Here is a 27,820-nt window from a genome sequence, read left to right as displayed (position 1 = left end):
GTAATACACAAGCATACCTTGTTCAATAGTGAGAACCAGGCCATTATTTGTCTGCAGAAAACGAATTAGCGAAACCAAAGTCTGAATCAAACGACGGAATGAAAAGACAAGAATTGTTTTCCTTGATACATCGGTAATGCACAGCTAATTTCAACAGCGCAGTTGGAACATTTGACTACTTAACAACATTGCTTTACAACAGAACCACTTTTTGTGATTGTGACAAAAGGGCATGAAATCTTGATTCTGTCATCAGAAAATAACCTTCTATCTGTTGAAGCTAGAAGCTAGCTAACTCCTGTCCTCAAGACTATGATACATTGCCCGCAACAAATTTTAAACCAGAGAACGAAAAAAAGAAAAAAACAGTTTTTTTTTTTCTGAAGCAGATTACATCACAGCTAATTATGAGAGAAGAAAAACCAATTGAAAGAGGGGAAAAATCTAATTTTACAGTGGGACTATAAAGAGCATCAAAATTGGCAGAGACCTATTAGGGATGATATTTAAGATCTCTTCACAACAGCACTAGCAAAATGTGGATGATGACTGAATTCAAAGTAAACCTTAAGCGACGGGTCAAGAGTTCCCAAGTGGCGAACAAGATTTAGGGCGACAACATTATGTTCTGCCACCTGCTCTATCATGCGGAGTTCATTCAGTTTTTCTGGATCATTTGAATAACTGGTCCTCAGTTCCTTTGCAGTTCTTTGAGCATCCTTGAAACAATTGTACGTAGACGATGTCTGCCCAAAAAAGAGACTAATCATGATTCGCAAAACATAATTCTAAAAGGAATTCACCAAAATACAAGTGCCATTAGAATACTCACAGATAATCTAGCATGGTTTATAGTTTCTTTGAATGAGACGTAGGAAACGCCATCTGGAATGCAAGCTTTCTGCAAGAGCTCAAAATGCTGAAGAAATCTCTGAGAAAAATGAAATTTGATAAGAAAAAAGGCTTCATCTGTAAAGGAAATTCCTACGCTGAATGGAGAAAAACATGGGAAAAAAATTAATGGACAATAACTACATCAGCAGAAAGATGCATTCATATACAGGTCTTTCAACAGGATATACAGGTTCTTTCATAGTCCATTTCAGCATCTAATCTCTTGGTCAAGCATATTCAATCTTTAAAGTCCAATCACTAACAAAAGATTGTAAAATAAACTTGATTAAGAAAAATGCTAAAGATAGGCCTATCAGATTATTCCTCCTCCTCCAGAAAAATTAATTGTTTGATAAATTTAATAAATTCCATGTTCAAACTCAAAATGATGCTCACTGTTGAAATGCATACCTCATGCTCACTGTTGAACGGACCCACACTTTGGAAGGCATTGTATTCATTCCTCAGAGCTGCAAGCATCTGAAATAGCTTGATGGTTATCAGAAGTTAACAGATAATAAAATGAATCACTCTAAATTAAATGAACACTCCAGTAAACAAGAAGTGGAATAAATGATAGAGCCAAGCATTGACTGATGCAGGAAGAATTTATTCAACTCTTAAATAACCAAAGTTGATGGATTATGAAGCTCATACCATCACAAGACCTTCAGCAAGACATATCTGGCACTGAAGCAGTGAAACAGCAGGTGGAATCTGGTGGTCCTTGGCCCCATCCTTCACGGAATCTCTTTTCTTCTTTCCTTTCCGCCTACCTGATCAGTAATGAATAGTGTTATAATATTCTTAAAAAATTCATCATCCATTATCAAATGTAAATCACTCAAAAACCGCATAGGCAGAAGATGTGCAGAAACAATTGATAACCCAATACAAGGGCGGGGGCTGGGGGGAAAGAAAGAATGCAAGTTGATTGACAAGATTGACAACTACAACCTTTTCCTATATGGTAATTGATTCCCTCAGAAAACATGACATTGAATGATCAGTATGTCAAAATTATTTCCATTCTATGTTTTTTCACTGCAGATCAATTATACAGCAATGAACACGTTACAATTGAAAAGTTTATTATGCACCTGGAAATGCATCTTTGAAGCCAGATAATTCATAGCAAGGCCAGAGGCAAAAGTTAAACAAAGTATGTTGCTGATAGAACTCCTCTAGTAGTAAATCTTACACTTCAGAATTTTAAACTCAGCAAATGGTTTACCAGACGAGCATTAGCTAAGACTAATCTAAATCGGCCCAATTTAGGTGTTTTGGTCACAAATTACTAAAGAGAAGTCTCACAGTATGACTTTTGTGTTCCTAAGAGGGAAGAATCATCCATGTCAGTAGCAGCAAGCACTGATGCATATTGAACTAGCAAATTTCATGTTAGCTTCTTATGCTCTTAAATAGTAAACAAAGAGGTAAAACCAGCATACTCACTATTTTCATTGCTTCTCATCATTTTGATGTGTGTCCTTTCTGCAAGCTTGATCAGAATAACATATATGTACCAGTATACCATGCAGTAGTCACATGGTGAATACAACTCCAATTCGAAGCCCAAGGTGAGGAAGCGAGTAGCTATCCAGTAGGTTTGCTCCTCCACCCAAATGAGGATGTAACTGCAAATATTCATGCCCACATCCTAGAATAAAGACAAATAACTAGTAGATTAAACAAAAACCATTCACATTGTACAGTGTAACAAGAATTTTTACATTTCACAGTTTACACTACTAAAATTTTATGGCTTCAAAATCATTCATTCAACAACAGTTTCTAGGGAGAGGCTAGGAAAGAATGATTGGCCACTAGTTTGTACAAAATTTAACAGGAAAAGTGTATTATTAATAATCCAGTCTGAGATCTATGCTAGTTGAGAAAGCTCACAATGCCAGTGAAAAAAGGATTTTTTTTTTTCCTACAATAGAACTTGACCCACAATTTATTTTGTAACCCCAAGTTGCATAGATGCTGTTCTAATAAGGAAAAAAGATGGAATTCCGTCTTCATGTATTTCTTTCTCAAGGGATATGTCGAATTTAAGTTTGAAATCCTTTGATTCATTAACAATCAATTTGAAGATTTAGCATCGTTAACAAAGTATTAACAATCACATGAGGCAAAACACAGTTTGGCTATGACGAGGCATGAAGGTTTTACCTCATTAGAAGTGTTTGATATGTCCCCATACTCCTTTCTGAAAGCCAGTTCTAGCTATTAAACCAATTAAAGCAAACAAATGCATCAATTAAATGTCACAATGCTATGTAACATAAACTGGCTTGGTCTATAAAGTAAATATTCAGTCCACCTATACACAAGTTCAAGTTAAGCATGGCACCCAAAGTGAGATCAAGTGGACTTAATAACAGTGTTTTATTTTAGTAAAAATGAGATTATAAGAGAATAGACTCATTTAGGGAATGGCACCTGTGCATGGACAATTCGCCACTCTTGTAATATTTTGCCGAGCTTACGTCTTTGCCATGCGGAGTTGGTACACAGAATTCTAAGCAAGTTGGTTAGCAACTGCATTACATAACAAATAACTTTTGTAACAAGTAATCAAACCAAAACCCAAAGCAAAAAAAAAGACCAGATAATCATTAACCATCACACGATATTAAAGTTCTTCATCACACTTTTAGTATGAAACTGTAAATAAAGGAATAACATTAAAAAAAGAAAGGCTAATTGGACAGGGACAAAGAGTTTTCAGAACTAGACCTGCCCAAGTTGTACAATGGTTTCATTCTTTTGTAAGTCATGGTTCTTCACTGTATCAGGTAATAAAGAAGCTTTACAAATCATGGCAAACACAGGATCACGTCCATAGAGTTTTCCTTCTTGAACAAGCAAAAGCTGCTCAGTAGAATTTAGCATTGCATCAGATTTTATCGCATTTAAAGAAATTAATTCAATATTATAAGACAATAAAGAGAAACAGACTGCAGGAACCAATATGATCTGTAAACCATCACGTCCTCCCAACCCCACTTCTCCAGCCAAAAATAAGTAACAAAAAGAAAATGGAGGGTTAAAGAAATGACAATCTACAACTTGAAGGAAACCTTAGCTTGCTGAAGCTCGTTGCTCAACCAAAAATCTTTTCCAGTTTAAGCATTGTGTGTATCCAAGTACTTGAACATGAGCAAATTTGCATAAAAGTCAAAACTCAAAACTGATATGTACACTTGCCAGCATTATAACATTTAAGTACTCATGCAAAGATGCCAGTACAATAATGTATCAGGAGGCAACTCTGTAAATAACCTGAGAAGGCAGTTTATAGCAGTCTCCACAGATTGAAATCTACTATTAGCAACAGAAACTTGAGTCAGAGAAAAAAGTTAGGTTGACAAAAGGATGAAGCATAACATATCACATCCACTAGCACAATTAATGCTAATATAAGTAAAAAAAAAAATACCACTGGAAGCCAACCTGGAGACAAGCTCTAGCAACCAAATCAGGATGAAGCTTTTGAAACCCAACAACAAAGCGCAAAACCACTTCAAGCACAGGGTCCAAGGTGTAGGAACAAATAACTTCAAGATCATGTAGAAGCTTCTTAAAATAATCGACAGCCTAGTAGAAAAGCCATAAAAAATTCAATTTAAATGAGCAAAACTATCATCAAGCATCACAAGATAAAACACAAACCTCAAATCCTAAGATTTGAAACTCACCTTTCTCCAGCTTAGTAGTTTAATGGCACGAGGAGGAGTAGGTGCTGATAATCTACTGTTCAAGGAAGAATCAAACCCAATAGGTTGACAACCAGAAGCAGTTGTTTCATCGTCAGTTGCATCTTTGACAGTTCTGCATATACTCTTACACTTCAGGAATTCTTCTAGTTTAAGCATAGAATCTAGCTCTGACAAGCAGGAAGTGATATGTTTCCTTGCCAACTCCAAACCTTTGCCTTGTGGCCGCCGCATACATGTCAGGACATGATAGAAGTGCTGGATACAAAGAAAATACAATTTATACTCGGAAATGAATACCAGGGCAAAGAAAATAAAATTTATACTCGGAAATGAATACCAGGGCAACATTATAAAACAATCTATGACAGAGCACCCACAAACCAACCCACTGACTCCTAAAAACACAGAGATCAAGAAATCTGACCCCTTATTTCTCATGCTTCCATCGGCAAAATTGACCCTTCAGAACCATATGGGTGTAAGTAGTAAAATTATGCTCCTCACATGAAGTTCCTTACTGAAGTACAAGTCTCTCTTATATGACTTAAATGTGCAACTCAATGGTTCTTTTGACGAATGTTAGATGCACTGATGATCTAATTTCCTCTTCAAATCAAACAATAAAGAGTAATACGAAAAAAAAAAATTCTAACTAGTTCAGAAAAAATCAAAGCCAACTATAATTTCAGTGGGAGATGTCTACTTGCTGTGGCAATAACATCCATGTGTTGATCTATCTTTTACTTCTAGAAGTGAAAGGGTTACTCCTCAACAGCCCTAAAGTCGTTTTGATGGACATACTTAGTCTGTCTTAGCAAAATATACGTCACAAAAAAGATCTCCAGTCTTGTCAACTTTCTAGATGATAAACCATACTCTTACATGACAAACACAAGTGATCAGAACCAGGAAACAACCCGGGTGATCTCATTTTGTCTCCCATTGCCTAATATGCACAGCATCTTCTCTGTGATTACAAGGATATAAAATGGAAACGTCAACAAACCCTAATCACCTCAGCAAGTTCAAGTTTGCTACCAGCATAATCAAATCAAGAACAAAAATCATATGAATAGGAAACACAGGAAGAGACCTTACGAAAACGTAAGCGGCACAATACAGCTTTGCACAATCCTCCTTCAAGATCAGCATTAGTCTGTAATGGTTCTATATCTGCAAAGCAGTACCCAATCAAAGTGTTACTGAATATGAAATTCCTCATCTTCAGGCAATGCGGAATGGAAATAGGGGCATACACCACATAGTGGAAGAAAAAGAAGCAGAGAGGCAAATAAACATTAGACATAAAATAGATTTCCAATAGCAAAGATCAAATTAATCACCCATCCCATGATAACTTTTTTCGGCTCCATAACACAGTATCTACCTTGGGATGGAAGGTTCTCAATTACAGGTGATTCACACCAAAAAGTACCAATAACCAGATAAAAAAATGCATTTACTAGCTCATTAAGATCAGGAAGAAAAAATGGGTTTCATTTTCGAATTTCAGATGGACAACAAACTGCAGATCTCCTCCAAAACCACTCAAGGATATTCCCTTTCTTGAATTCATATTCAAATCTGAAGTCATCAGTGTGGAACTCTCAATAAATTTCAACAAAAGACTTGTGGAATCTTGGTACTTTCATGATCATTCGTGTTCAATCCCCCCACCCCCGAACTTCACACACACATGCGTGCGCATGTATATACACATCAATCTGAATACAACCAATCTGAAGCACCAGGATTTTAAAAGGTCCATTGTCCAGAATCAGTATTCAGAAGTGTTAAGTAATAATAATTAAATACATGTCTTCTCTTCCATCACCCAGCATTTAACCAGTCCTTAGGCCAATCGACTTTTGAAAAGACCTGAATTATCAAAAGAATAATCCGCAGCTGCACTCGTCAGAGATGCCCAGCCAAAACCAAATCTGAGTAATGCAACTTTAATATAAGGCCACAGCAGATCAAGTGAATAGCATAATGTCAAAGCTATTTGTGATTACATTCAGTCAAAGCCACAGTAGAGAATGGCACTTGAAACACAGCTATTTAACAAGCTGAATTAAGGAGGAAATAAATACTTTTTCCAACGAATTATACCAATAAATACCAGAGAGCAGAAACCACAAAGTCCTTTTGAAAACCTAATCAAGGCTTACATAAGAAACAGAAATAATGAAACCCACTAATTCTAGTTATGTACCTTCTAGAACTCTTCTTTTCGTGGATGGAGCTTTAGAAGCCCGCAGTTGGCGAGAAATTGTCTCGTCTACAGCATGTAGAATGGACAAACATTTTTCATCTCCTTCACCCTTCAAAGGAAGACCATATGTCATAGTAAAAAGATCTTCTTCCTGTCAATAAGGGGGAATAAAAAAAGGGACAGAGATCATAATTCTGATTAAGCATATCTATCAACAACATTTGCATATGTCAAAATAGATTTGGAGGTTGCAGGCTCTAAAACGTTTTAAAGTACAAAATGCACCAATTATAAGAACTGCTGAGTATGCTTACTCTCCACCTAAGATGCAATTTCACCAAGAAATTACTCTCTCCAAGGTCAAACAATAATGCAAATCTATAAGAAATTTTGAGTCATACACATCTGATGCCTCAAACAGTAGTTTTGAGGTATTTAATAGTTACAGAGACATCAATTCAGTACTCTAGTGGATTTGAAAAGCAGTTGTAACTCTATATAGATAGGTGACTCAAATTGTATATCAGCTTGCACCCTCAAGACACCACTCTGAAGATTTCAATTAGAAAAGGAATAGGTTTAGGAAATTTCTTATCTAAGAACATCAATCAAGTTGGGAAATGTCTAAAGCATCTCACTTAAAGTTGGATTCCTAATCAAAAGACATACGGCATATGAGAAACAGAAAGGACACCAGAGCAAAAGTATATATTTGAAAGTTCATTTCCAGGAAGCAGACCAAGTCTTTCCTCCTTTTTATCACATCAGGGATATTTTTTAGTTTCAAATTTCTGAAAGGTAATCCTTCACAAATAATTCTACTCTCGCATGTTTTTTCAATATGATATTTTGTCTTTGCCCTGGTTTGATAGGAAACAGAAATTTGGAAGGATGAATTCCCCACTAAAATCAACACTTGCAATGTTTTTGAGAAATATGCAAAGCAAGGTAGAAGAAGAAAGCCATAATTTACAAAAGTACAATCTGCTAGGTTAGCTGCTTATTATTCTTAGAAAATGAAATAAAAAATGATAAGGTTGAGGCTAAGAATCCATCTTAGTAAAATGAAATCAAGAATTTTATTTTCTGAAATATACCCTTGAGTCATCAGTCTTTTCCAGACACCCAAGCATATTGCGAATGAGGCACTTGTCAGCATATGAAAGTAAACAGTCAATGTAAAAAATCTATGCAGACGAAAGGATAAAAACACACTTAGAAAGATTAGTACGAGTGATTCTAGTTTCTGCAAGATTAAATAGAAACAGATAGGGTGAACGTGATAAAATGGAAATTTTTATATCAATTTCTTAATTTGCACGAAGGAGTGAAAGAGTTGTTGGAGTACTTTACTTCATTTGTCCGAGCATCTGAAACTGCTGAAACAACAGCATTGCAAGTCACTCGTACGACCATGCAATAAGAATGTAGTAAAGCATGCGAAGATATTCTATCAGGTCTCAAAAGGTAGATACAAGAGAAAACAGTTTGTGCAAGTGAATGACCCTTATGCCATGTCGCCTGCATTGGAAGATGATAGATTTATCAGAAAAGACATAATTTCTCCCTAAGTGAACAATGGGAAAAAAAATATATACTAACCTCACAGGCAAGAAGATGATCCATTGATGTCAATAGTACATTGAATATCAATTGTGCTGTTAAAACTCAAAGGAACAGGAGCAGCACCTTTCTCAATGGCTTCATCGACAGAACAATAAGTAGAAACGATGCCTGAATCCATCTTTGGGTCCATAATCTGATAAATATAGATTCAATATATTAGTAAAACTTCACATAAATTCAGTAAATCAGCAAAACTTCTAAATTAGTAAGAGAAACCATAAAACTCATTCACCGTGCTTATATCCATGCCAAAAAAGATAAGGTAAACTAAAAGCAACTAGAGGAAAACTTCTAGCTTGGATCAATTGAACATAAGCACAATGCAGATAGTCAGTGCCTTGCAATCACACTTAAGCAGTTCAGCACAGCCCCTAAAGGACATCCACGTAAATTTTTATCAAGTTTATACAAAACAGAATATTAAAATTGTCTTAACAAGATTATTGAAATGTAAAATACGTCTACCTAGCTAATAAAGCTCTTCTGATGCCAAAAGGAAGTAAAAATAGTCCCCATGGGTAACGCAACCGTGAATTGAACCAACACTAAATGCATATTGACTCAAAGAATGATAGGCACGCTCTACTTAAGCATATGCACCGTATATTTTCTGGAAAACATGACCCATCAACACAAATTACCCTCGCACCCTTTTGCATATCAAGATAAAACAGCATAAAGTTTGCTGATATGAAACCATAAATTGAAATGAAGCTTTGTGACAAAGACAGTGGAGCATTACCTCCAAGGCTGACATGGCTGCAAAAAGATTAAAATTTTCTCCATGTATTAGCTCCCCATCATGAAGATCTGAGAAGCATGACAACATTATGACCAAGTAAGAATGATTGCCTACCGTCAGCCTAGCAATCTATTCTTTTCTGTCATTTTCAAATGTGTAATACAGCCTAGAGACAAGGTCAGAGTGAGGTTGTGAAGTACAAAATGTAGCATGATAAACAAACAAAATGAGAACCACGCAGTTAAATGTAAAATATGTAATCAAATCTACCCTGCTCTTCCCTCAACTAAGTCGATAATAGCAGTATAATATTCTAGTAGAAATGAAAGACTAACAAACAATTACCACCATGCTAATCGAGTAAACAACCCCTGAAACTTGTTCCAGCAAAAGAGGGAAGAAACGCCATAAAGCCTGTAACTTTCCAGACAGCAGTACATTACAATGCATAAAAATTTCATCTTTATTGTAAAATATTGTCAGTCCTATCTCATCATACATTCAAGAAAGAGGCAGCAAGTATAAAGCAAAAATCAGACAAGGAAAGGGTTAGCTATTGCAAAAGAACAAACAAGTTTATCCATCAAGCAAAGCTTCTCAAGTCAGTGTTTTTCACTCATTTTATAAACTCTTAGATTTAATTCACAAGAAAAACCAGAACAGCGAAATTATAAAGAAAAATACACTACAATTAACCTATTGAAACTTGTAAAATTGTTAACTTTCCGGCGTCAATAATGCTTCGCAGACATTTTTAAAAAATGGAAAAAAATTAAAAGAAAGCTAAATTAGTCATCTATTCAGAGTGTGGGGGGAGTAGGACCTTGGGAGGCGAGTTGGAGAAGAGGAGAAACGTCAGCCCAAACAGTCTGATCACCAGACGGAATCGAAGGGTTTGACGGTACTTGGGCGTCAGTATTATCAGCAAATTTCTCGATTCCGTCAGTCATCTCTGCCGCCATTTCTTTCAGTTCCGAAGTGTTCTTTCTTGAACTTTCCCGTTTCTACTCCTCACACGCCAATGCGTATTTTGGGGTGGGCAGCTGATTCCGATTCCAATACAAGTGATTAGATTCTGCTGTATGATCGTACCATTCACGCTGCGTGGGAAGAAGACTGAAATAAGCAGACGACCACAACCACTGCCACGACGAAACCGTCGCAAACAGGCGGAGGTATATGGGTTTTGGGTGTGGGCGGTTGCCGCTTGGGTTCAGAAAGGGAGCGGGTCGAATCTGAAATGTGATCCTTTTCCTTCTTTTTCTTGCAGGACTCTACAACCAAAATACAAAAAATAAAATGATTAATTTTTCCTACCCCGTCAATTTTGAATGAAATGACAATTATGAAAAATTTGAACTTAAAATATAACTTTTACACATTTGTCATGAATATAGTGGTAATAGTTGTCAGCATATATTAAAAGGAGAAATTAAGATATTTTAGTAGTTTGGTGGGTGTGGGGGTGTATGTAGGGGTGTATTCAAGTCACATTAAGTATAGCATTGAACTCAATAGTATGTTTGGATTACACATTATTATTTCTATCTTATTTACATACACTAACTTACTTGGATCATCAACATATTTTTTAATTATTTTTTTATCTCACATACATCACATCAAAAAAATACTACAATATTTTTTTCGTATTTTTTTCATAAAATTATCTCAAATAATTTTCCAAAGATACTTGAACTCGAACTCGAACTCAAGTACGAACGAGTATTCGAAACGAATCTCAACTCAACAAAATAGTTGCTCAACTCGAGTTAAACTCGAAATCCCATCCAAGCCTAAAAGAGTTAGAGTAATGGGTGTTGAGCTCGACCTCGAAAGCTCGAACTCTCAAACTTGAATTTCATATTTTAAATTTTCGTTGTTTTAAAGATCTTGAATTTATGAACTTACCTTTTTGTCATCACAAATTTATTAAGTAAACTAAGTTTTACGTAAATTTGCTAAAATATAAACCCAAATTAGTAATTTCATAATTGATAAAAATATAACTTATTATATATGCATGCTACTCTCATTGAACACTTGCATAATATATTTAATGCTCAAATTCGACTCACCAGCTTAATTGAGCAGTTCAAGCTCGAGCTTGAATTCAGTCAAATCGAGTTCAAACTAAGCTTTTGATCAAATTGCTCACGAGCTACTTGTGAACCGCTTAACTCTCCATCACCCTAGGCATGTGTACACAAACACATATCCTTGTACTATATAAAATTGAGTTTTGATCAAAGAATAGGTTGAATTTCAACCGCATAGGTGGGGGCTTTCTAGGAATGTAAAATGTTGTGTAGTAGTTTAAAAACTTTAGGTACAAGTTAAGGAAGCATGTATTTGGGTATGTTTACTGAAATGACCCCATTTTAATATATTTAAAGTTGTCATTGATGAGTCAGGTATTGATGGAATGTGTAATTAGTGTGCAACCGTTTTTGTATTTTGTATAACCCATATATGCTTGTATGTTGGTGTAATTACCGAAATATCCATTAGCTACTAATAATTCCCCTTTTCAGTCGCAAATAACCGTTTGACATGTTGTTTTGTCTGAAACGTTTGAATGACAATCAGATTTAGGAAATGAGCCAACGATTTCTCTATCAATAGTAGGAACCCATTTTTCTATCATTTATAATCTGCATTTATGAGTCACAAACGTTGGTCAGTTTATCCTCGTTTAATTTCAAGAGTTAAGTTTTTCCTTTCTGCCTTTGTCTACAACGATTTGCCTTATCGTTTTCTCTTCCATCCGAACTCAACTCTGAAATTTCCTTATACTATATAAGATTGAGTTTTGATCAAAGAATAGGTTGAATTTCAACCGCATAGGTAGGGGCTTTCTAAAAATGTAAAATGTTGTGTATTAGTTTAAAAACTTTAGGTACAAGTTAAGGAAGCATGTATTTGGGTATGTTTACTGAAATGACCCCATTTTAATATATTTAAAGTTGTCATTGATGAGTCAGGTATTGATGGAATGTGTAATTAGTGTGCAACCGTTTTTGCACTTTGTATAACTCATATATGCTTGTATGTTGGTGTAATTACCGAAATATCCCTTAGTTACTAATAATTCCCCTTTTTAGTCGCAGATAACCGTTTGAGATGTTGTTTTGTCTGAAACGTTTGAATGACAATCAGATTTAGGAAATGAGCCAACGATTTCTCTATCAATGGTAGGAACCCATTTCTCTATCATTTATAATCTGCATTTATGAGCCACAAACGTTGGTCAGTTTATCCTCTTTTAATTTCAGGAGTTAAGTTTTCCCTTTCTGCCTTTGTCTACAACGATTTGGCTCATCGTTTTCTCTTCCATCCGAGCTCAACTCTGAAATTACTTATTATTTCGTCATTAATTACACCCAATTCAATTGCCGAACCATTGGTATGTTAATGCCTAAATGGTTGATTATCAATTTCTTCCTGTTCACATTTTAGAATTGGGATAATTATACCTGGCTTTATACTAATCAGCTCAGAATACTTTTCAGTCTCAGCTACTCCTGGTGGTTTAGCGTGAGGTTAGATTTCACCCCCACCCAATTTTTCAGTTCCTCCCTTAATTTTGTCGGTGTGTTCTTAGTACATACAATTAGCGACTCTTATCGCATTGCCTAACTTCAATTGGTCTGGTTGGTTATAATCTTGTAGGTTTGGAGCAACAACAAGTAAGAGCTTTCGGTGGGGGTTCTAGAATAAGGTTAGTTTTTTGTGTTGCTCTACTTTTCTGCATTATCAACGACTTTCAATTTGACACAGTTTTATTGTAACGTTGTGTGAATTGATTGATTATATTGTTTATCTTTTCATACTAAGTTTTATTTATTCTCATAATGTACTGTTATTTGTTCAACAAAAAAACCTCCTTCTCCACAAGCACCAAACACCCGCGCAATGCGCGGGCACTCCCTCCTAGTAATATATATATATCTACCTTGTATATAAGAAAACAGCCAGATTTAATGCTTTCCTTTCCTCTTGCCACGTGGTTCCTTAATTATCTGACAAGTGGCAAGTAAAGTGTTTCTTACAAAGCTTCTCTTGACCGACCGAAGTCTTCTATTTCTTTTCCTTCTTCTGCCATTCCACCGTCTTCCCCTCAAATTGCATTGAAGCCTTTTCCTGCTCTCTCTACCACGCGCCTATTCTGAGCAAAATTCAGCACACCTATTCTGAGCAAGTCCCATCCCAACCGGCTATGCTACCAAACCCACCATCTCATCTCTTTGTGACTTCCTTCTTTAAGCCAACAGGTCAGCTGCTACTCCTGCAGCCGCTTGATTTGCTGATCATTCACATGGCCTTTGTACTTCAGAGCAGGAGAATTGGGTGCAGGTGAACTACTTTGCTTACACTAGCCGTTTTTCCCTCTTTCTCTGATATCCAATTAACCCGTTTCTGTATCGATTTCGTCTCATGTTGCCGAATTGTTGGAGCCTCACGTGATAGTTGTACTTCAAAGGAGTGAAATGGGGAATTTTTTTTTAGGTATGCCATTCTATTCTGATCAGCTTTGGTATTCAATTTTCCACCCAAATTATGCTTTCTATTCAACCTTCATCATCCGTATGATTACGATTACAAATATCTGCTTGGATGTGATTTTTCCCTTATTCCAGTTCTGCTGAGAAGTAGGATTCCTATTCACTTAGCATGTACCTTTTATCTGTATTTGCACGTCTCTTTCTCTAATCACACTCTCATTCTAACCTTCGTTCACTCTGGTTTTGGCTTTTTTCCCTCTTGATTCGGTATGTGCTATTTCATATGGAAGTACAATTTTTTGTTATTTCCTTTTTGGTTTGAACATTTGTTTTTTCTTCTTTTTATTTCCTTACCAGGGTTTAATGAATCTAAATTTTGTTCGAATATAGTGTTGATTTTTTTGTTGGATTTTCACAACAGATGAAGATCAGAAATAGGTGAATTTATTTTGTTCTCATTTTCGGCTGTGATGATACAATATTGTTGCCGTGAGTTGTGTTTCAGGCTTGATACTAACTGGATTTAAGCTGTATCTTGGCGAGGCAACTCAGATGGCATTTTGGAGTATATATTATTCCAGAACTGCAACTGAGTTTGCAGCCATGGTTGTGCTCTTCTTCTTCGCCTGCCATTGACAAACAAATTGGAGCTTTACTTTTAATTGTCAAAGTTCATTGTTTTTTTCATTTATTAGTCCAACGGTAGCTTAGTTTGTTCTTCCGAAATTCTCGTACAAATTCAGTTCTACTTCAAGTATTATTACTCCCTGTTTTGATGCTTTCTTATCACTTATCTCAGGTATGTTATGATCCCTTACAATGATTGCTTATGTTATATTTGCTTCATTAACTCAAAACATGGTTTTAGTATGACACTGCCTTCAAGTGAATATGTGAAATCTCATAGGCATGGCTATCAAATGTTTGATGAAATGTCTGTCTGAAACTTGGGATAATTGGTTCTTAGGTTGATTGCAAATGCAACAATAAATCTAGATGGTGTTTTTTGGATCTCTTGAGAAGGTTCTTTAAACAAAAGAATTGCTTCATTTGTGTTTCTATTGATATCTAAAACTAATAAATTAGCTTTATTTTGAATCAAATGTTGGCCATTTGATGGATTTTAGAGTAATCTAAGTGGTTCAACATTGTCACTCAACTTGCTGTCCAGATTCTTCTTCTTCTCTGCATTGAATTCACTGGTAAGTTTCAAAACTTATGTTAACTTAAAGGTCTTTTCCAATTTTTTCCTATTTTTTGAAAACTGAGTGTAGCGTAACATGATTGTTTTTTGCTTCTTTTTTGGTGGCTTGATAATATCAAACTCTTAAGAAAAAGTTCCGAGCTCATTCAGGACCGCCAGCTCCCCAGGGCACTCCTTTTTTATATCTGAGAAGCACCCTCCGATGTAGCATTTTGGTGCTGTAGGATATGGGGTCACTGAAACAGGGAGGTTGTAGCCATCCACTATACTTACGTCGTAGAAACTCGGCTGCCTCTTGTCAACCTGCAACGTAAACTCTACTAGCGTCACAGGAGGAACGCCGATCACCCCGGCGCATTCGAGTCGCCCGTTGCAGTCGCCTGTTTCACAGGCTCGTCCGTCGTTGGAGTAGTCGAAATTGCAGCCTGTTCTGGCCCAGATGCGGCCACTCGAATCTCCTGGTGCCTGGAATTTCCGGAGTCTCCCGGATGGAAGATAGAAGCCACCGTTTGCTACGACTGGAAAGCCTTGGTTCGGGGCAGTGGCAGGCCATATGGGAAATGGGCACTTGTTGCTCACGTAAAATGTGCATGCTTCCACAACTCCACTACTGCCTATGGGTTACGTTAAACTATAAACGATGCAAAAGAAGAATGCTTTTTCATTTATTTGGTGAGTATCTGAATGAATTTTTGTTGTTATTGTAGGAGGCAACAAATTAAAACAAATCTTGCTACCATCAATTGAGTAATAGGTATTTCTTGCTTCTTTTTAGCTGTTAGGTTATTCAAAAATGTTTTGTTTTATTCTTGCTGCTAATTGGAGAAATAAGTGAGTCACAGAAGAGTAATTTTTCTTATTTGGAATCTATAGGGCTATTTGTTGAGTTCAAATGCTTGTGCTCTTCTTTTAGCAAAGCTTTTATTAACTAATAATCTGAGCCTTAATTTTGATTGTCAAATTCAATTGTTGAATTATATTTAATAATTTGTATGTCTTGAGCTTGTGATTCAATTTTAGCTTTACTTCTGTAGCTTTGACTATTTTACTATTTTTCTTGCTATTTAATTGCCTACTCTATGATACTGACAAAAAATTCTCGGTACTTCTAATAATTTTTTGTCCCTGCTCTTTTCTTCCTTGTACTCCTGTAGATGTTAAAACTCTATTTTGAAGCTAGAGTTTTGAAATTAGCATGCTTAAGTTGCCAATAATTTTTAAATAATGACAATGCTAAATATGAGCAAATTTAATCTACTGAAAAACTGAGCATTTTCTTGTGAAAATAAAGTTGGGAAATGATTATTATTCTAAGTTCTAAGTCATTAGATTCTCTACCTAGACACTTTGTCCTTACCCGAGCATTCAAATGCAAGGTTAATATTTTTGTCCTTACCTGAGCGTTAAAATGCAAGGTTAATATTTAGAATGCAACCTTATTTATTCTTTTTATAAATTTTTAAAATTATTTATACTTTAAGGGAAAATAAATACCAAAATTGATATTTTTTGTCTAATGAGAGTATAAACATAATGAGAAGGGGTTTAAATGCTAGGTTAATTATTTACAAAGCATATATAAGTGCATCGCCTTTATTTAATTTTATAAACACTCTCCTTATTCCTTGGATTAGTGACAGGAAGAGATATGAAAAATTGATAAATTTTTCATAATACATAGAGATTGGATAAGAGATGATTTAATTGATGGCACAAAAATAAAAACAAATATGCCAGTTATGAGCCTTATGTGTTTAGAAAGTAATTTCTTAGGTTTTTATTTGTCTAGGACTTATTGGAAAAAATATGTTAAAACTTATATTTTTACAGTGTGGGAAAAAATATTAAGATGTATAAATCATATCTCTAATTGATATTTAAAAAGGAATATGAAAAAATGATTTTTTGCAATAAGACTACATGTGTGTGCTAGGGAAGATGTATTATTACAGTTTATACTCTGCTTTGGATTTTTTTCATTTATTTATCTGTTTTTATGGCCTATTAGATGTAAGTTTCAATTTTGGTTATCATGAAGTGTTTATCCTCTTAGTTGTGTCTTGGAAAGTTTAGTTTTCTGACATGTTTTCTTGAACCTTTTATATTGAAAATTTATAAATCCTCACTAGATGTTGGACTCATTTTTGTGTATTTCATGAGGATGTCCCTTTTGTGTTTTTTTTTTGTGCGTAGGGTTACTTCTTGACAGCAATCAATTAATCTCAATGGTCATTGGCTGTGATCAATTAACCACTTGTTCTTTTGTGCACCTTAATGGATCTCAATATGTGATCTTTTGTAATTACAGCCTATGATTGCACTTTATATTAAGTATTTAGCAAGTCATCTCTTGTCTCTGTAAGACTAACTTGCACTTGAAGATGTTAAGCTATTTGTCAAACTACTTGCCAATCTTTTGTCATCTTCTCTTCTCTTTTGCAATGCTAATGATTTTTTTGTTTTGTTTAGTCTCATATTGTTAGCTGCATACTTGATTGGTAATTTATAATTTTAAGAATGCTATTTCGCAAACATTATTGTTAATCTTATTTTATATGACAATAGATTATAGGGGGCCTAGGTTGTGCTTAGCACAGCCGATAACCTCCTAGTATATATATATATGTATGTATGTATGTGTAAGTTAGGAAAGTACAAGTTGACACCTGTACATTAAACCAAAATTAATTTAGTTGATACTGGGAGTTTGTCAGCACGTAGAGAAACACTTCTACAAGTGCAGTTACATGCATCAAATTATAGGTAATCATAAGATTTGAATATTTCCTAAATTTAAAATGAAACACGTAATGTCAATGTATGAAAAAAAAGAGTATTGATTTGTTTCTTGTTTTCATGCTCGTTGCTCAGTGCTCAGTATTTAGCATTACTTATATATGTAGTGTGACATAGTAGAAAAATAAAATAATTATAATTATAGGGTAATTATAACTAATTTGTTTGATCAGCCTGCTAGAAGTTTTTCTATTCGATCAAAACTTATAGAAAACCAAGATTAAAATCACATTTGAACCCCCTTAAATCAAAGTTTAGATAAAATTTAATGCCTCATTTTGAGGAGCACTAATTGCAACTCAGAAACATTTTGGACATAAAATTTACTTCTTCTGCGAGGTTGGAGTTCAGACAGATTTCCATTACTTTCGAAAGTAACCATTCTATGTTGTCAAAAATTGGCAATTGAAGCAATAATTGTAGTTTGCCTTCAAAAAAATACCAAAGAGAAACCTAGAAAAAGTTTTCAAAAAGAATAACCAAGACAGTGATCAAGTAGGCAGCCTCAGATTCAGTCTTCTTAACCACACGGAGTGCAGCACCATATGAATTACATCAAAGGGCCGAGCCGGCCTATTCAGCCTAAAGTGCCTTTGCAGCCTCCTCACTCTTTTTTGCATTCTTACATACCTAGTCTCGGAAATTCCTAGCAAAATTTCCTTCATATCTGGGATCTTATCAACTGGAATGCTGACAGAAAACTCATTCCAGTTTAGAACATCACTGAATGGTAAAAAATAATGGTCAGAAATTATAACTGGAACACATCCTGCGTATATGGCTTCAACCACCCTAGCACTGGCCACTTCATATCCACTTGGGCACAGGCAAAACTTGCTTTGAGCCATTAGCTGAGTGTAATTTTGACCCTCTGGGAGGTATTGATGGACTCTTATGTCGTTATCCTTGTCTTTCCAGTGCTCAAACAACATCTCCCTTATGTAGCCATGGACTCCTCCAGCAAAGAAGGCAAGGATGGGGCGCATTTTTGGGACTAGGCCTTTGTCTGGGATGGCTAGAGTTTCAGCTGGTCCATATACCTCTGGCAGTGATACATCTCTCCCAGGATGGAACCCTTCGGAGGTATTGGCATTGCAAAGAACTCTGATGAAGTTCTTGAAGAGTCGAGGGTTGGCATCTGAAATATCTGGTGCCTGATTGAGTAACAGTTTTAGTTTTTAGAGCATTGAAAAAAAACACACAATACAAGAAGTCAAAATTTCAAGAAGAGTATTTTTGAAATATAGTCGAAAATACCATGCTACCGTATTAGCCTTTTGGATTTCAAGATTGTTACTCTGTCAAAGGGTGTGAGCATAAGATGAGCTTAATTAGTGAAGCAGATCCTTGCAATTTACTTGTCCGTACATAGTCTATAGAGTACATAGGAGAATGTGTGCAACTTTTCAGTTATGACTTGTGAGTTGTGGCGTTCACCACAATGACAAAATAAGTGATTACTAGGTTCAGTTGGATGGTTTTTGAGATGGCTTTAAAGGAATATCCAGATTAAGCTGCTCGCTATTTCGACCCCCCAAAAAAAAGAAACCGTAAGCGAATCCCAAATTAAACTTTAAAGAGGAGAGACCACGGATAGCTACATGATTAACATCTTTATGAAGCAGAAATCCTCATAGTTAATTTTTGGTCAAGATAAGAAAAAGAAACCAAAGAAAGGAGGATAAAGATTTATACCCAGTCATGACATGAAACCATGAAATGATCAGCTCCATTGCTTCTATTCCAATATGGATACTTGTTTGCTATGACACCTATATAGTCTTCAACCAACCTTTGCAGCTGTTCCCGAGAATAGTTAGTGACGGGCATGTAAACATAATTAACAATGTTAGCTACGCTAATGGGGATAAAGAATGCATGCGCTTCATCAGGATGGGGAGCCGTCAAAGGGTTCATTCCAATCTCCATTTCCGCTATGAATTGACCTTCTATTGCATAAATATCTTTCAGGGGCCCCTTGTGTACCAAGGGATGCTCTCCTTCTCTGTAAGTCCACACCTTAAATCTCTTGAGCATTTCTATGTGGCTCCTGCAGGTTAAAAGGCCATTTTTTTTTTTTTTTTTACATTTTACGTGAGAAAATGTATGATCCATTAATTAAGTACAGGTATGCTTATCAGCATGGACCAGCATGAATTGATGCCATTTGAATAACTGGCAAGAGTATGCCGAAACTTAACTGGTGGAAAGCGTATGGACTTCGGTAAACGGATCCTCTTGGAAGGAAGTTCTCACTCCTGTAGGACGAGTAATTTCTCCCACGAATTGCTTGGTGGATGGTCGCCCGTGACCTGGCTAATTCTCCTTCGATATTTGCCAAACTCTTTTTCTGTAATTAGCAGGAGGACAGAAAATCACTAAGAAAAATGATTAACCACGACAACTGCTTAGTACATTGACAATCGATCAGATAGTAGAGGTCATGCGATATTAACTATGTTTTTATATCGATAGTATGAAAGGAGCACTAACTATTCGCACTTTGACTTTGGCTGCAACATGGTCTTCAGAATTGGCGTCGAACACAGAGCTCCAGAAAGACCCTTGTCGTGTTTTGTGGCCAAAACTTGCAGGGCTGATTGTATAAGAGGAAGCCAAGAAATTTATGTTATGATTATGGTTCCAGGGAGAGAAGAGAAGGATGATCAGAAGAATAAGAAGAGTCGAAAACAGCAAGAATGTAGAGCAGCAATAAACTGGCATTTTTCTTTCCCTCGAGGGAATTTCAATTTCTTCGAGAGGCTGGATATACGGAGAGATGGATGAAACCGCAAGCAGTGTGCTAATAACCTGAAAATGACAGACATAGAGTTTGCATAGACCAAGAAAAGAAGGCAGAACTAGTGAGCTTAATCCTCATGCAACTCTAGTGCCTCAAGAAATATATTATTGATTCTTGTCACCTTTTTTATTCGTTTTGATGCAGTAATTAAGTTTTCGCTCCGGTAAAATTTAGAACTGCTGAATGAATGAAGGATGTGACTAGTTGAATTAATTAATTTAGAACTGTTTGTACTTCTTGTTTTGAATCTTGCAGTGAATTCATTCCTCTTTCTTTTCCTTTTTTTTTTTTTAAAAAAAAATCCCAATTCTCTTCTTCTTTTTCAAGTAGATATGGTGAGGACGTTGTGGCCAAAAGCAGAACCATAAACATCAAAACTATAGCATGACATGTGATTGGTCAAATGGTGCAAGTCCTAGCTTAGCTATGATTTTCACAGTTGCGGAAATATGCAGCATGTGGGTTGCGTGCTTTTCATTTCTATCCATGCGCAGAAGCAGGAGAAATTGGAGGCGTATCCATGCAATAAAAACCATGCATGTTAAGACCATTCTTGAAAGTCGACAAAGATCGTCCTAGAAAATTAATCAGTATTGACTTTTCATCCCCAGTCTACAAGCACTTTGCCCCCCCCCCCAAAAGCTTGGTTGTTGAATAGAGTTTCGCCACGAAGCCACTGCCAATGCGACGGCAGAGGGGATCCAATCTAACAAAAGCGCTTAAAGACTTTGATGACGCAACGTAAAGTAGCAGGGGCAATTCTCTTTGCTTGGGAAAAGATAGTTATTCCACTAATAAGGTAAGGTAGGTAGGATATCTTAAAGAAAAATAGACAGAAATCACACAAACTTGCGCTCCTATTGGGTCATATCGTCAAACAAAGATTAAACAGCGCCTTAGTCGTTTGAAACTTGAAACCATCAGCATCACCCCCTCATTTTTTTTTCCCTTCACTTAGGGTATTCCAGCCTTTCGATCAGGCGAATTTTCTCAAAATATATGAAGTTTTAACTCAAAAATACACAGCAAGATAATATACGAGAAGGATCACGGGATCTATTGATAATTACCATATTATAAAACCAGTCGAATTATCTGCTGTCAGCATCGCCTCTCACATGCTGCCTACATTTGTCGCGGAAAACTTGTTTTTTTATCGATCGAGTTTTCCGGCACAAAATTCTTTCGCTTGTCCCATGTTTCAGTGCGAATCAGGATCACAAAAGTTCGAGCTCACATTCATTTTTTTTTTTTTTAAGTCAATCGACTTGTTAAACAACTAGTAATTAATTCTGAGCTTTCTTCTAGGTTACATAAAGCAAAATGCTTTTTGTCGTTACTTGACTCAAAAGAAAAAAAGAAGGGAAAAAAATAAAACCACGTAATGAAACAAATATAACCTGCATAGTGATATTCAGCCCATCAGCAGTTCTCTTTCTTTCTTTCTTTCTTTTTTTTTTAAATGAAAGATTTTGAATTCGGGTCTCATAATTACAATCCCTCCAGCCACGCATCAGTAGTACTTATTATTATTATTCAACGAGGATTTTTTTCTCTTTAGCAATTGACCTTGATCCATTAAAATGCTTCACTTTTTTTTTTATTTTTTTGCCCATTAAAACGCTTCACTTTTTTTATTTTTTTTTGATAAATGGAAGGTCTTCAATAAACTACTGCCCTAACAAGATTGGGCTGTGATAAAACTAAGAATAATAATAATATAAAGGATGAAGGATGACTTTTAGGTTGGGAATAAACGGGATTATTGCTTATGTTAATTACCACCATACTATGAATCCAAGGTTCATCGAGTTCGTCCCCTGGACTTATTTAATGAGACCATTAATTACCACATGGCCAGAGAAAAGAAAACCCATGATTTCTCAGGTTGTCACAGCGCCAAGTAACTAAAAACCCATCACCCCATTATCCTAAATCTTGCCTCCCTTAGTTGATTTTTGATTAAACCATAGAGGCCCGGGGGGGGGGGGGGGGGAGAACGTAGTATTATACTAGTATATAATTAATGTGGTCATGAGAGCACCGACATATTTTGGTTCAGGGTAACAAAAATGGGATTACGTGTCTACATCTAGGAAAAAATATCAGAACGTCTTGCAGCTGTCAATGCTTCATTGTTGATGAAACACCCAGCAAGTACGAGTTACGTACCGCTCTAGATGATCTAAAGCTGGTAATGAAAAATTTTTTATGCTAATAGCTAGGGTTACCTGGTGGCTCTTGTCTTGTCTCAAGTCTTAACGATAAAAATTTGGATGATGATCATCTGGAAAGGACACTGCAAAGCGAAGACCTTGCAAAAAAAAAGTATATATATATATATATATGTTGATAGTGTATGTACTATCATTGTTTGATTCATGATATGTGTGTAAAAGTTAAATTTCAAATTCAAATTTTGCATAGTTATCATTCATTCAATGTTGACAGTGTATACTGCCAGTATGAAAAAGATTAATCCAAAGATTTACATTGGCAGGCCATTGCGGTTGCGTAATCAAGCAGCCCACGAGTGCCCACTGATTTGAATCTGATCAGCTGGGCCAGTTTAGGTTTAAAGTGGGAAGCTTGAATGGGCTTTTGTGCACATGTTGGATCACATTTAATCTGCACAGTGGTCCCGACCTGCTGTCTGAGACTGCGATTGATTAATGTAAACGAGCATGGGCCGCATCGCGCCCATTACATAAAAGATGACGACGCAGGGCAGGAGTGGTAATATATCCCATCCTATGTAATACTAGTAGAGTTTTTCGTTGCCATCAGATGTAGTGGTCTTAAACATAGGTGTAACATCACATACATGAACACTGATATCAGATGTAACATTATCCTCACAATTACAATTATGACTGTTGAATGACATGTAAAATTTAAAAAAATCAATGAAGAATGGTTTCTTCTCTATCCACGAGGGCGGGTGAAACTGAAAATCAACCCTCATAACTGTAAAACAATCTCAAAGTACTGACTGAGATGGCAGTATATCACTTCTCACACTCAACTCTGCCGCGGTACTCAAGAAAGATTTTCGCAGCACCATAATGTGCCAATGCACCCATGACCACAAAAACATGGAATAGTTGATGACTCTGACCTGTTAGATCGAAGAAACCAGGCTTCCATCTCTCCGGGATCCGGCTGATATAAAACATCGTCCCTGTTATATAGGATAGTGCCATGACTGCCTCGTAACAAAGTATCACATTGCGATGAGGATCATTCCAATTAACTACCACGGAATGGATTGCAGGGATGAGGCCAAAGAATCCCATGGACATGAAGAGAATAGCTCGAAAAGCGCGATATTTTCCTGTCGAAAATGCTGGTGTGAGCAGCGTTATGATAGTGCAGATGCCCATTACTGTGATTCCAATGAGATAAACCAATTGCCAATGGGGAGAACACTGGAAGACGTAGTAAATTGGGGGGAAAAAGGAGGTAATTATCATCACTGTTATCCCAGCATAGTCCATTTGCAGGAGGTGGAGGTTTAGGCGGTGGGAGTGGCAAGAAAACAGGTGGCAAATGCTGCTTGACAGGAGACAGAACATTGAACCTCCCAAGAAAATAAAGAATGGCCAACTTGTTGTGGCCATCTCCGGGGAAGTCATCTCCATTTGTAATTGTGGTTCCCGCTTCAGGTCAATGAGTTTGGTCGGCCCCTGCAACGAAAGAAACATATTATTAGGATTCCATTCACATCAAACTTAGATTATGTGATTTGGTGGTCAAGAACTGGGGACTCACCATAGAAAAATCCTCGGAGTTGTGAGAGACATTGGTAGATGCACTTGTGGGAAAATGCCTGCAACATTCGGTACATCATTTAATTTAAGTCAGGACTTTGCTAGTAGAGACTCCTTCAAGGGATCGCAGCAACTGTAGTAACCACTAACTAGAGTAATCAATTTTACTTTGGTCGAAGTTAAAAAAATAAAATAAGTAGAAAACTCATTATAACCTAAGGTAATAAATTGAGCATGTCTCGTACGGTTATGTTTCTTAACGCGTGGTCCATCCCACATCTCCCGCCCATGCCTAATCCTGATGTCCACAGGCAAGCCAGAAAAGAGATGGATAGCAATAAATACTAGTCCAATATAAATTCGACAGTGAGGGCAGCCCCAGAATCATATTCCCCCGAAGATGCTCAGCATAATCAGCGGCTACAGAAGCCTGTGTCTATTTTATTATGATGAACTCATTTTCAATTGTGGCATCGCACGTGACTGTGTATATAACTACAATTCTTGAGCTGTCAATTTATTTAAAGAATGACCCAACTCAAAGCCAGATGAATTATTTTAGTTCAGTGTTTAGTAAACTTGCACAGCGAATAATAGGCGACAGCTGCTAGTTGGTAGATGCCAGTTTACGACATCATATTCTCCCACATGCTGGGATTCACTGTCTCGAAAATAGAAAATTCATACGGAAAAATTGCTGATCATCAGTTTCACGTGACCATATAGGACTAAATGAATTTGCAGATGAAAAGGGACGAATTATTAGCTTTCCAGAACAGCATCCAAATCGACCTTGGAACATAAAGAAAACCAGAGCAAGCAAACTCAGTTGTGGAAAACTTACCTAGTAAACATTGTAATGAAATCTGCCACTTGAGAAAAATGCACTGAATTTGCTATTGTCAATCCCAAAAACAACACAAATCCCAGCAAATGCCTGAAGAGACATGAATTGGAATGCAATTAGGAAATAGTAGTATCAAGATGGACATAATCAAGCGACTCTTTAAAGGCTTTAAGCAAAACAGAAGGATACTACTGAACCAAAGAAAAGATGAGCAATGGTTCTCATAGAGATAGTAAAAACTTACGTCCAAACGTTAAGGGTCTCATTATGCCAACGGAATAAGCTAAAGAAAGCTTCTTTGAGAGGCCAATCAGCTCTATAGTAATTAACTATGAACTCATTGTCTTTCATGTACTCTGGCAATTGATGAAATGACAAAAGACCGTATCTCTGTCGACGTTTCTCTATGCTTGTGCAACCCTTCAATTTCTTGTTGCTTGTGCAGATGAATTTTTCCTCATCATCATCGATTTTGCTTGTGATCGCTGGGCTCACCTCCACAGTGACCAAGTTGCTGTTGGCCTGCTGCTGCTTCTGCAGCTGCAGCTCCTTCTGCTGATTCGCTATTTCCATCACTACCTTGGATTTTCTCCTTGCAACTTTCTTATGCATAATTCGACTCTCTCCCCCTCCAGGTAATTTTTACGTTCTTGTCTTTCCCTGGGGTTTGTTTGTCAGGTTGACGATAAAAAGGAGACCTTTTTTTGTTTGGCTCTGGCGTATGGGGGGACAGGAGGAAGTTGCAAGTTCATAACTGCAACATCCCCATCAACAACCCACATTTAAAGAGAGTGCCACAGAATATCTCCCTTTTTTTTTCATTATTGTTTTGGGGGTTGGGGGGTGTGGAGCTCCGCTTCCATTCTCCCAGTTGACGGGCAATCACAAAGTTAGCTAGGCCAATACGGTGTGGTTAGGTTATCAGTAATTTCTTCACGTCACGCTGGTGTTATGATTTCGTTTTTCATTCAACACATGGCAATCGTGACAAACAATTTATGTCCCGTTCTACTACACTCAGAATTCAGGATAAAATTTATTGCACTTGCTGAGAGGCCTACGTGCGTTCAAATTTTATACGTGTCGTATACATCAAGTTCGCTAGTAAGTATTAAAAGAATTAATCCAAAATTGTAGGGGATGTACAATTCATGCAAACAGAGTACGCTTGTACTTCACCGCCAACAACATGTTTATCGAGTTTTTTTTTTCGATAGCAATAATAATTGTATAATCTATTCTATCTTAATCAATAGGGGAAGAGAGTCTAAAAAAACTTGTGTGTTAGGAGCTAATAAATATGCAGATTTAGCTAGATCAAGAGGGTGTTATGGCACCACTCATAGTCTCACCTACAGTCCAAGGAGGGACTTAACTCCCTGGCGGCTAGGAAGCCAAGCGCAATGGTTACAACATGTTTATCGAGTTGCAGTCCAAAGACTTGGCGTAAAATTGAAGATCATCTACTACTCATAAATGCTTCTACAGGCCCAAATCTCACTACTGGCGAGAGGAAGATGCCATGTTTGACCACGCTTTGCCATCTCAAATGACTCTCTGAATTTTGTTTTTAGAATCGTGCCAAATATATGTCTTTCTTTTTTTTTTCTTCCTTTCCTTTTTGAAAAAGATCTTAATTGCAATGAGGACTAACTAGAAGAATTTGATTGAGCGAGTGGGTTGATACAATTGCAACAGTCAAGGGATCAATGTAGGAGCAAGAGATACTGGAGGGAGGCACCACTGAATTTATTTCAAGATAGATAAGGTGGTACCACGATATCTTTGAAAATGGAAACCCATGCATGTTGGGTTCTTGTGGATTGTGGAATATTCTGCTTTCAAGATGCTTTTATGAAATTGTTGAAGAAGTAATAATTATGTGGTAAACCGAACGCCAGTATGGCCGTATGATTGTGGGGAAATGTCATCACAATCGCCAGATTCTTGGGAACAAGTTTCTCATCCCTTGGAAATTTGGCGACTCAAGAGTTTTCTTTTTTCCCATCCAGATGTTCCAAACCGCGACTTTTCCCTCTCTACTCCGCCAGGCGTCAATGGAGCCCTGATTGTTCACCTGTACAAGTGCAAATTGTGCATTGTTAGTTGCAAAGGTTTCCTAACCATTTTGGTTGGGCCAATATTAGCTGAAGGTGTATTAGGCTATTAGCTGAATTATCCTTTATGATGGATATTAGGCAGCCTCTAATCCACTGGTGGGGACAAAAGTCGCAGACTTTGTTGACTCTATCGTGTTTCCAATTGCAAACCAGTAGTAATCAGTAACTGGTTGCCTTTAAGACACTTCAAATCTAACTACGTACGACTTACTTTCATTGTCCACGTGATAACGTCTCAGTATTATTATTATTTTTTTTTTGGCAATAACGTTTCGGTTCGGTATAATATCCAACTTGTAAAAGAAAAAATACGAAGAATGGCCATCAAGGGATATCCGTATTTTGGACAAATATTCAACTGCTCCCGTAGAATGAGCAACAAGTAGATGTATGGGAGAGGATTGGATTGAGTGATAAAACGGAAAGAATTGTAAATAGAAGATATTGAATTCAAAATTTCTCATTTACCAAATATATATATATATAGTTGATACATATTCCAAAAGATTTGCAAAGAGCACATTATTGTATCTTTTACTTCCTTTTCAGTGAAGTTATAGTTTGTTCCAC

The 27,820-nt window shown here is 36.6% G+C and overlaps 3 protein-coding genes across 3 annotated transcripts; all 3 read right to left on the bottom strand.

The window, feature by feature from the left end:
* Positions 1-67: 67 nt before the first annotated feature.
* On the bottom strand, positions 68-10,421 carry LOC113772797 (N-alpha-acetyltransferase 35, NatC auxiliary subunit). The gene is given in 17 exon segments (XM_027317276.1): positions 68-746; positions 833-931; positions 1,306-1,374; positions 1,552-1,670; positions 2,350-2,554; positions 3,073-3,126; positions 3,343-3,441; positions 3,640-3,774; positions 4,357-4,500; positions 4,602-4,877; positions 5,716-5,795; positions 6,838-6,988; positions 8,191-8,358; positions 8,440-8,463; positions 8,465-8,596; positions 9,206-9,273; positions 10,029-10,421. Coding segments are annotated over 17 exon segments (2,202 nt in total). The 5' UTR covers positions 10,168-10,421; the 3' UTR covers positions 68-506.
* Positions 10,422-18,201: 7,780 nt separating this feature from the next.
* Positions 18,202-20,423, bottom strand: LOC113775579 (probable glycosyltransferase At5g20260). Its single transcript, XM_027320521.1, has 4 exons — positions 20,204-20,423; positions 19,912-20,060; positions 19,406-19,760; positions 18,202-18,864 (listed from the first exon to the last, which is right to left on the bottom strand). Exons 3-4 carry the CDS (start codon positions 19,745-19,747, stop codon positions 18,202-18,204), a joined length of 1,005 nt encoding a protein of 334 aa, XP_027176322.1. The 5' UTR covers positions 19,748-19,760; positions 19,912-20,060; positions 20,204-20,423.
* Positions 20,424-23,279: 2,856 nt separating this feature from the next.
* Positions 23,280-25,861, bottom strand: LOC113775578 (heptahelical transmembrane protein 1). The gene is made up of 4 exons (XM_027320520.1): positions 25,375-25,861; positions 25,128-25,220; positions 24,285-24,342; positions 23,280-24,199 (listed from the first exon to the last, which is right to left on the bottom strand). Exons 1-4 carry the CDS (start codon positions 25,740-25,742, stop codon positions 23,522-23,524), a joined length of 1,197 nt encoding a protein of 398 aa, XP_027176321.1. The 5' UTR covers positions 25,743-25,861; the 3' UTR covers positions 23,280-23,521.
* Positions 25,862-27,820: the final 1,959 nt, after the last annotated feature.

This window comes from Coffea eugenioides, chromosome 6, assembly GCF_003713205.1.
Source record: "Coffea eugenioides isolate CCC68of chromosome 6, Ceug_1.0, whole genome shotgun sequence".
Lineage (NCBI taxonomy): Eukaryota > Viridiplantae > Streptophyta > Magnoliopsida > Gentianales > Rubiaceae > Coffea > Coffea eugenioides.
This window is presented reverse-complemented; position numbering and strand designations above follow the sequence as displayed.

Coding starts and splice junctions, on each gene's coding strand:
- LOC113775579 (XM_027320521.1), bottom strand. CDS start 19,747: ATGCTCAAGAGATTTAAGGTGTGGACTTACAGAGAAGGAGAGCATCCC. Junction 18,865..19,405: donor TGGTTTCATGTCATGACTGG/GTATAAATCTTT, acceptor TTACTCAATCAG/GCACCAGATATTTCAGATGC.
- LOC113775578 (XM_027320520.1), bottom strand. CDS start 25,742: ATGCATAAGAAAGTTGCAAGGAGAAAATCCAAGGTAGTGATGGAAATA. Junction 25,221..25,374: donor GAGACCCTTAACGTTTGGAC/GTAAGTTTTTAC, acceptor ATGTCTCTTCAG/GCATTTGCTGGGATTTGTGT. Junction 24,343..25,127: donor TTCATTACAATGTTTACTAG/GTAAGTTTTCCA, acceptor CGAATGTTGCAG/GCATTTTCCCACAAGTGCAT.